Source organism: Limulus polyphemus, unplaced genomic scaffold (genome assembly GCF_000517525.1).
Source record: "Limulus polyphemus unplaced genomic scaffold, Limulus_polyphemus-2.1.2 Scaffold1992, whole genome shotgun sequence".
NCBI classification, from domain to species: domain Eukaryota; kingdom Metazoa; phylum Arthropoda; class Merostomata; order Xiphosura; family Limulidae; genus Limulus; species Limulus polyphemus.
Genome location: NW_013667602.1, coordinates 154,652 through 165,178, shown reverse-complemented (window position 1 = coordinate 165,178; position 10,527 = coordinate 154,652). Strand labels below are relative to the sequence as shown.

At 34.3% G+C, this 10,527-nt stretch overlaps 1 protein-coding gene across 1 annotated transcript; it reads right to left on the bottom strand.

Moving 5' to 3' along the window:
- Nucleotides 1–1,966: 1,966 nt before the first annotated feature.
- On the bottom strand, nucleotides 1,967–4,446 carry LOC111087306. The gene is made up of 2 exons (XM_022393512.1): nucleotides 4,276–4,446; nucleotides 1,967–3,510 (listed from the first exon to the last, which is right to left on the bottom strand). Exons 1-2 carry the CDS (start codon nucleotides 4,285–4,287, stop codon nucleotides 2,851–2,853), a joined length of 672 nt encoding a protein of 223 aa, XP_022249220.1. The 5' UTR covers nucleotides 4,288–4,446; the 3' UTR covers nucleotides 1,967–2,850.
- Nucleotides 4,447–10,527: the final 6,081 nt, after the last annotated feature.

Here is a 10,527-nt window from a genome sequence, read left to right as displayed (position 1 = left end):
CAACAATATGTAACCTATACCGCCTGTGTAAGGGTGCTAAGTTCATTTTATGCAAATATTGTGCCTACTCAGACATTCAGTTATTAGTGAAAGGAAACTTTTACTTAGTTAAAAATTAACAGCAATAAACGTTTTGTGAAATTCTTTCTTGTCACGAAACGTTATAAATAAAATGAAGAAACTGCAAAACAGAAAAACCTCTAGTTTGATTACGTCTGCAAAAGAAAACAATTGATTTATTGATTTTTGCAAAAGAAAACATAATTTCGTGATATCATTATTATAAAAAATTTATTTCTGTTTCGCTTTGTCAAAAGTGGTAAATTACGGGAACACTTATACCATTAAGTATGCATGTATCAGTTCTACATCTGTCTGTCTAATTTTAAATCCTTCTGTCTATGTGTACCTATCTTTTAGTATATCAGACTAATATAAGGCAAACATAACAACATAGAAAAATTATAATCTCTTTGATGCCAAGGGCATATCGTAATGCTCTGGGATTAATTGTATTGTATTTAATTCCATGGCCTTCAACCAATTCTCAAGGTTTTTGTTGAAAGAATAGAAAGAGGGATTATACTGTTGCAGTCTTTATAATCAGTCTCACTCAGATCTTGCTTATATAAATTGTTTTAATAAATGTAATTCCACAAATAGAAAGCCTCGGTCAATATATGAACCAATATATTTTCAAATGTAACGTGTTAATAAGAAAAACAAAATCCAAATTAAAATGATACTCTATATATATAACAAAACGCATTCTAATCCAACTCAAAACGAATATTCGATTGTACAGACAAAACAGGTAACACACTCTTTAAAACATCAGATAAGATAATGGCAAGTTAAAAACCACTATTATTTCAAAGTAAGAAATAAATAATTGAACAAACGTTATACAAAACTATCATGAACGTCAGAAAAATAACTTAGAAAGTACCTACATGCCTTGAACTTTTAGATCGATAAACCCTGCCATTATAAATCACAGAATATCCAACTACACTTACATTAGGACGATTCGACTCGCAACCTTCGGGTCGCGAGTTCGAATTCCCCGTCACCGAACATGCTCGCACTTTCAGCCGTGGAGAAATTATATTGTGACGGAGAACCACACTACTCGTTGGTAAAATAGTAGCTGAAGAGTCGGCGGTTGGTGGTGTTGACTAGCTGCCTTTTCTCTAGTCTATTACTGCTAAATTAAGGACAACTAGCGCAGATAGCCCTCGTGTAGCTTTGCGTGAAATTCAAAACAAACAAAAACAAACTGTTTTTGACGAATTACAAGACATACAATATTGGCAAGTAAGTGAAATTTCTGTTTAGACATTGTTTATTTGTGAAGTTAGGCCTATTATTATTATGATGTCAAACTGTAGAAATTCGGTGGAATTTGTAGAACTTGAAGTTAAAAAATTCAACGATTTTTTTCTTAATAATTAGACTGAACTTTATTTTTTTTTTTACTGAATAATCAGAAAACCCACTCACCGTTAAAGTATTTTATGAACGTATATTGCCCCCCAGTGGCGCAGCGGTGTGTCTTCGGACTTACAACGCTAGAATCCGGGTTTCGATATCCGTGGTGGGCAGAGCACAGATAGCCCATTGTGTAGCTTTGTGCTTAACTTCAAACAAACAAACAAACGTATATTACTTTCTTATATCAGATGTATATGTATATGTACTCTATATATATACATGTATATGTATTTTCCCCAAGTGTTTAATATAGCCAATTCAATATACTGGCCTAACTGGGAGAATGAAATATCACAAAAAAAAAACACGTTACAATCAAGTATCAGTTAGGTATTCTCACTATTATCGATATTTCCGGCGGTAATTCCAACATACAATGTTATTGTAAACTAGCTTTTAATGAAAGTTCTTAATTATTTAGAATATTAAAGCAATATATCACAGAGGAGTGATACATATGTAGTTCTATGAATATATATATATCATCAAATACTTGCTTATGTTTTCGGGAAACAGATAACGATATGGGTAAAATATACAAAAACTTGAAAACGGCTGTTTATTTTCAAAATAGTGTTACAGATTTTACGTAAATATGCAGAAAAAGAAACTTCATGATATATATATATATTGCAATACAAATAAACTTTTCTTTTAAAATCCTGCAAAATATTTTCATAATCACGTTCTACTGCACCTGATCTTTTGAAATAACATTCTAAAGGTATAACTATATTCGCCAGATACTGCAAAGTTACAGCACGGTTATAAAAATATCACCTCAAAACACAGCAAAACCATATTAAGCCAAGCACTGATTTATAACATGCACCTTTTCGGCACCTTTTAAATATACAGAGATTAATATAACGAATACTCAGAAGTTACTGCAAAATTATTCATCTCAGTTATTAGGATCAGATAACAGTGAGACCTATGTCCTGTAATAAGAGTAAAACAGGAAGTTTTAAATATACAAAGCTGTTAAGAATGTTTTGTATTCTCACTTATTATTGTTCTTCGAAATGTATTAATGGAGCTCACATGACAAAATACCTTCATCAATTAAGACTATGTCAATTTTCTTTTCATAATATAGCAGAAAAAAACGCACATTTTTTTCCTCCATAGAAATAATACTAAATACCGGTTATTTTTCACACAAAATGTAAGTCACGTAAGTAAACACTGATGTATGTGACATATTTCTGACAAACATGTTATGTTGTTAGAAATGTGAAACATATATATAATGTTAACAATTTAAATTATAAAGTATTTGAACTGGAGTAAATGTTTATTGGATGAAAATACATAAATATAATATTAGTCTTTATCTAAAGGCCGGACAGTTGTTCACGCTGCTGTGTAATCTGGACCAACATCGCCTTCAGCAACAAACCCTCCTTTACCGGCAATATAATTCACAGTTCTCTGACGACCGTCACTGTCTATATAACCGTAAGAGCCCTTTACTGTCCCATCGGGAAGACGGGTTTCAGTACGGAAGCTCTGACCGAAGGGTCCCTTACCGGTGTCATAGACAAAGTCGTAATCACCCTGGAGTTTGGGGCCGATATTAACTTTGTGGACAAGAGCTGGTGGATGGTAGTTCTTAGGAGTATCAAGTTCCTGGGGCTGATGAGCATCTTTTAAAGCTTGTTGCTGTTCAAGATAGTATTCTTGCTGATCTTGAGGTTGGTGAGCAGCTGTGAGAGCTTGTTGCTGATATACTTGCTGGTTTGTAGGTTGGAAATTCCCACGTATAGCTTCGTTTTCTTGTTGAAGATGGCGCTGTACCTCTTGCTCATGTTGCTGAAGCTGAAGTTGATGAATCTTCAAGTCCTGATGAAGACTGTTAGAAACAGCATTGTAATGCCGAGACCTAGCAGCAACAGGACGAGCCTGATGTTGTAGTGCTGCTATAAAGTCTGGGTTGAAGTGTTGGCTTCCAGGACCTTGATAAAGCGTATTCTGAGCTGTCGTGGTCACAAAGCAGACACAGATGAGAATCACCTGGAAAAATAAAACTGGTCAGAGAAATGTGCACAAGGTTCGAGGCTCGAAGCTACCTCGCTATTTCTAACTGGAGATGTTAAACGAATCAAAAAGTTTAGAATAACATCGTTTGAACTAACAAGTTTACCAGGTCTGAAAAGCTCCGAGACTGAGTGAAACGATTTGTTGCCAGTGGCTACAAGAAAAAAGGTGAAATGTCATAATCGAAATCTCTTTTTTTTCATGCAGACTGGTAGTAAATAAAGTAAAACTAAAATCTTGAAAATTACTTCAGTGTTATTGTGATATTTCATCTCGTTTTTCTACCATAAATGTCGCCGTGTTTTGGCAGATTTGGACATTTTACACTTGTTACTCTTGTAAGCAGCAATAATATTTACTGACTGATAAACACATAGTTTACGTTATGAACAATTGAATTTTGTGATCAGCATTAACTTATCAGAATAAGAGTTATGCTCACGTCTAACAGTGCTCCAGGAAATGTATATTTTTGCAACAAAATAGTTTTATTCTTGAGCAACAGTAAACATAGGAGTTATTTTATTAAACATATTGAAAGACATGAGTCAAGTTTTATACCCGTCTATTAAGTAATTACCTACAAAACGGCTGATAACTTATTTATATCATACACACACAGAGAGAGTCGGAACCATTGCAACAAAGACATTTTTTTCTGTTCTGATATCAAACCTAGAAAAATATAGCAATTAATACAGACTTAATATATGTTAGATATTAGTGAGTATATGTACTTACTAAACGCTCCATTCTGTAAAAGATTCCCTCCGGCGAAAGAGGTCCGCTGCTGTATTATGTTTCAGTCGAGATATGTTAACGCCATTCAACTGTTGTAAATAGGGTTCCATCTATTTATATATTTTGTTGTGTGATTAGTTAGGCATGCTTTTCTCTTTTCTTTACGACGTCGTGAAGAAAGTTACGAAGGTCATTTTATTGTTTTTGGCTTTAGATAACGCTCAGTGGGCGCGAGGACACGCATTTTCCGGGACTACTCCTCTCATGTTACAGCGGTCTATGATGTCACCAACTTTCTTTATCAGCATACCAATCAGGATGCTTCTGGCTTTCAATCTTCTTTATGTCGAGGTAGCCTAGTTCTAGTTTTCACTACCTAACGGTGCTATTGCCGCACCTTCAAGGGCGACCAAAATATAAATCATAAACAGTTTCTTGTGACCTGAATCTTAGAGGTGTTTGGCAATCCAAACAATGAAAAATACACGTTTCGAAGAGGAATTTCAGCCAATCAAGGCTTCAACGGCCAATCCGTAAAACTTAGCACTATTTATGGCAGAAAAAACGTGATGTAATATCATAATAATACTGAAATAAGTTTCAAAATTTTACTTTTAATTTATTCAACTGACACAATTCTGAAGATCGACGACTATGATTCTTAATCTTTCTCTATTCCTCACTGCCTGTATAACTTTCCTTGTTCAAGCTTCTCATACCCAATCTATTTTATAATATCATCGAACAAATTGAGTTTCTGCTTGCCTCTCGCTCATCTTCTTCCAGTTTTACACATCAGATTCTCTACAAATCATCCCTCAGATCTGATTATCTGCCCAAATTATTGCATTTTCAGTTTCTTAACAATGTCCAGCAATTTTCCTCTTGTCTTTGTACGTTCCAGAACTTTCTCAGTAGTTTTCCTTCTATGCAGCTTATCTTTTTTTGTTCCAAATGCTTCTAACTGTCATTTTGTTTCAGTAAATAGGGACCCTGCAGAGTAGGACTGATCACACGTACAATTTTAATAGTCATTTTCTCAATTATAGTTTGCCATCTCTCTTGAGCAATTGTTTGAGTTTGAAGAATGCTGTTTTTTGCTACTCACATTCTTTGCCCTCTCTCTTCCTATACCAATTCCCAAGAACGTCATTTTACAAAAGGCTTTTGAGGGGGGCAAAGAAGGTTGACCTCGTGTGGGCCTCAGTTCATTTGTGAACATTGCGCTATGGCATAGTTTTTATATATGTGTAAATTTGACCTGACTAGAAACGTCCCACAGAAACTGCCATTTGTGGCCTCCTTTCGAGCTTGTGAAACCTCCCCCCTTCACACACATTCTCAAAAACGCCCCTGCCTGTTCTAACTCTTCATCTTCTACTTTGATGCATATCCTGGGATCTTCCTTAGATATTTCATGATTACTTATATAAAAATGGCGGTTGCATATCCTACTTCCCATAAAACAAAGAGAGCAGATAAAAACCAAATTATGATGTAAACATCGGAACAACGTAAAAACAAAAATGTTTAAGAATTATTTTTTTAGAAAATAAGAGGTACACAGTTTAAGAGTTTACGATTAGTTTCAGTACAGTGTAAAGTGCGACAATTGATTGAAGTGGCCTCGAAAACTAGCAATCGAAAAAGAGGCCGTGAGTGTCTTGGAAATGAACTACCTTTCACTTCATATAGACAGAATACTAATTTATCAGAAACCACTGAACACACAGAGATATTACAATGTGAGAGAATAGAAAATGTTGATTGTATTTCTTCATTATAATTTGTGTTTAATCAAACTGGCTTACATCCATATAGCATCATATATTTGTTATTCATTCATCTTCTTACTGGTTTTTATAATATATGGCTTTATAAATATATCTTGGATTCTATTCCATGTTATGTAATATAATATATATGAAACACTTAATAATATTGATGGTTAATTAATAAAAACTCCTTGATAAAACAGAAATATTTAAATAGTACCATAATTTTCCAATTTTACAAGTATTTTCAAGGTATAGGCAAATACTTTTGTTTATGTGTATGCAATAATATATTTAGATATTTAGGTGAAGCAAGCCAACATAAATGTTAGTATTTGCAACTTTAATAATAGGGCATCCCCTCCTCTTATCACATTCGAAATTTACCTTAGAAGGCTGACATTTAGTATAAAAGCATTATGTGTAAAAACACGCTTCATAGTTGTTCATATATATATTCTACTTCCTGGTCTCTAGAAATTACTGAGAATCAACCATGTAACAATTTCGAATCCACTCAGCCTTAGTGCAGCTGACTCAGTAACTGTTCAGAAGTATGTTTTTGTTTTTGTTTACCTGTAACTTGTGCAAATCAATACAATAAACTTATAGTTTGGTGTAATAAATTGTTTTAGGTCGTCTGGAGCAGAATTAGATCCAAATATATCTGGAGTGTGATTGGATTTATAACAACTATAAATTGCAGTGATGTCTCTTTAACCCGTCGGACAGTAACTCATAAATCAGATCATGTTTGTAAGCGAGAGCTTTTCCTGTACTACTGTTTTCATTTTATATTTCTAGAGTCTTTGTACGATTCCAGATCGGAGTTGTAAAGGTTAACGCCTCTTTAAGCTAGGTATGTACTTCTTGTCTAAGAACTAAGCGTTTTAAGTGTAATTTGAATTTCCCAGAAGCTCCCCCGTAGCACATGGGGTATGTCTGCAGACTTACAATGCTAGAAACTAGGTTTCGATAACCGTGGTGGGCAGAGCTCAGATAGCACATTGTGTAGCTTTGTGCTTAATTACAAACAAACAAAATTTTCAAGACAAATAAGGTTAGTTCTCAAGATCATGTTTTCACAGACATTACCTTTGACAAAAGGAAGGGGGAAACACAGTTTTTTGAAACATTTTCTTGTTTTATAAAAACGGTAAGCATATTTCACAGGGAACAATGTAAGTCGTATTTCACAGTTGTATTATCTACAATTACTGGTAATGGTAGGAGTGCAAAAGATTTTGTTTCTGAAACATGCAGAACAAAATAAATGAACTGAATACCGCGATCATCAATGAATGCGTTCGTAATAATGCCGACAAATGTAAAAACCTTAAATATTAATATTTGAACGTTATTTCACCTGTTCAATAATCTAGTTTATCAGGATCTTGTGTACAGTAAACTGTTTATCACCAAATAAACTACAAATGTTTACTTTATGTACAGAACAGCACATAATGTGAGTTAATAATACAACAGCGTTCAAGTGTATATGCCATAGTCACTGGCTAAACATGACTTCTGACCTAATGACACTGTATAATATTCTGATCAATGTGACTCTCTTCAAGTGACACTGTATAATATTCTGACCAACGTGACTCTCTTCAAGTGACACTGTATAATATTCTGATCAACGTACCTACTGACCAAGTAACACTGTAACATTCTGATCAATATGACTTCTGTCCTAGTGACACTGTATAATATTCTGATCAACGTGCCTTCTGACCAAGTGACACTGAAACATTTTGATCAATATGACTTCTGACCAAGTGACACTGTAATATTCTGATCAACGTGACTCTCTCCATGTGACACTGTATAATATTCTGATCAACGTGACTGTTGACCAAGTAGCACTGTAATATTCTAATCAATATGACTTCTGGCCATGTGACACTGTATAATATTCTGATCAACGTGACTGTTGACCAAGTAGCACTGTGATATTCTAATCAATATGACTTCTGGCCAAGTGACACTGCAATGTTATGAATAATATCAGTCTTGAAGAAATCTCAACTTCTGCAGATTCATTGTTTCTAAGGTGTAATACAATAAGTGATTTCTGAAGTATATCTATGTATCCTCCTAACCACGATGCAGAATGGACCCTTACACATTGAGGTCAGAATGTCTTGATGTCTACCTTTGTTTTAAACAACACTTATTCCACACAAAAATTATGACCACTTATAAGATATCATTCCTGAATTAGTGGTCTCTTATTTTCTCCATGTTTGATAATATTTTAATAGAATTTGTGCGAACAAAATATTAGAGAAGAAATTGATAGGTCAACTTATAGTAATATTAAGGCGCCGTTGTGTTAAAAATAATAAAACTTTGTTTTTGACTAATTCATTAAAAATCTACCAGATAAGTAACTGAATTAATATATAATTTTGTAGCGCTACTTTCAATAAAGCAAGTATAGGAAGTATTCCACGTTGTGTGTCTAACTGCCTACCATTTTGACTCGGAACTCGTTTTTCGATTGTCTTTTATTGTACTCAAATTTCAAAATCATTCTTACTATTAGAATTTCAATAATACTTGTTACTGTGAAATTGGTGTTATACGTTTGTGTATGAGTATAAAGAGTCGTACTGGATATAAATACTGTGTTATGAAGCTTAAATCTTCGGTGTGCTAAAACGGTGAATGACAGGAGGAACTTTTTTAAGGCCCAGGAGGAAGGTACGGCTTGAATATTGATTAGCTCTAGAAAAACACCTTAATAATTAGGTGGCAAGGTAATAAAATCCATCTATATGCATTAGCACAAGGTCAAAAAAACAAAAATCAACTCCAGATCACGCATGCTCTGTATTGAATGAGAAGATTAAGTTTATTGCTTATTGATTATGTTGTTTCTTTATAATCAGTGCTGAGTATATGGATATTTTTATAGTAAACTATTCCACCTGATTCCAGTAATTTCAAGATAAGAGCCATTTCTTTACATTGAATTCCTTAATTTGCCACCATGACACAATTATAAGTATATATGTTTCTTTCGTTAAATGCCAAAATCATAAAAAAATGTTTTTTGTTTAGATTTCGCGTAGTTGACACATGTTATTGAATGAGCCATTTTTGTTTTCATACCGACTTGGACAGAGGCACAGTCCAATATCAAACCTCGATGAATCATTACCGAACTAAGTGAAATGAAATCGAACGATATTCTTGTTGACGACATGTTTTAAAACCATGTTCTTTCTCTCTTGTTTCTGCTGTTGCTTCTCGCTGTTTCTTCGAGCTGAGCCAAAAACAGAATTCGTTGGTGTGGAAAAGGTTGTGTAGGGTAAGTTTATATTTATGATTAAGTTTCTTCGGTTGTTTTTGTTCTTATTTTATAATCAAATACTGAAAATTCAAAATGTGTAATCTGTTTTCTGCAATCTTTAAATGTTCCTCCTGTTGGCCTGTGATTTCACTGACCTTGCGCTAATTTTGAGTCGACGTCACAATTCTGTCGTGCATGCATAATAAATCGCTTCCCGATATAATTTATAAAGCATCAGATTGAATTTATCTCAATTTTAAAAAGTTATGAAAATACGAAGTTTATGAAGTACGTAAATAAGCTACAACACATTTCACAAGCGCCCCCTATTACCTTTTACCCGCGGCGGGAATAGCACAGATAGCCCATAGTCTAGTTTTGAAGTTAACAACAAACGAACTACAACCTTTTGGTTAACATAAGATACTCTATTATAAATCCTAATACCTTATAATAGTTCTAACTCAAGTAATATATAAAAAATACTTGCTTGCCACAAAACAAGTGAATACAGCTACTTCATTGCCCAAAAATAAGTAACAGGTGAACATACGTAACTATTATTTGCAGAGCCTAGCAGTTAGGTTATGCCGATACAGCAAATACCTACACAGGTCGGCTAGTGACTTCATTGTTGTCTACCTTAGCAACTGTAAACACTGACTGGCTGTTTAGTTTCTTTTAAATGTTCGTCATATCTGCTTTGAAAATCTACATGGGCGACGAGTGTTCTCTTTGATATCTGCCCTAACGACTTTAAATACTCACAGGCTGGCTATTATAGTGTTATAATGTTAATCACATCTGCTGTAAATACCCGCATTGGCTGATTAGTTTTATTTTTTAATGTTCATCATATCTGATTTTATAACCTACACAGGCAATGAGTATTGCATTTGATGATCGTTAAACAGGTACGATGGTCAACTGATGAATTGCTTGTCATTTTGAGTGAGACTTCACAGCAGATACGATGGTCAACTACTGAATTGCTTGCCATCCCAAGTGAAACTGCACAGCAGATAGTGAAGTCTCGCTCAAGATGGCAAGCAATTCATTAGTTGACCATCGTATCTGCTGTGAAGTTTCACTCAATATGGCAAGCAATTCATTAGTTGATCATTGTATCTGCTGTGAAGTCTCATTCAGGATGGCGAGCGATCTGCTAGATGATCA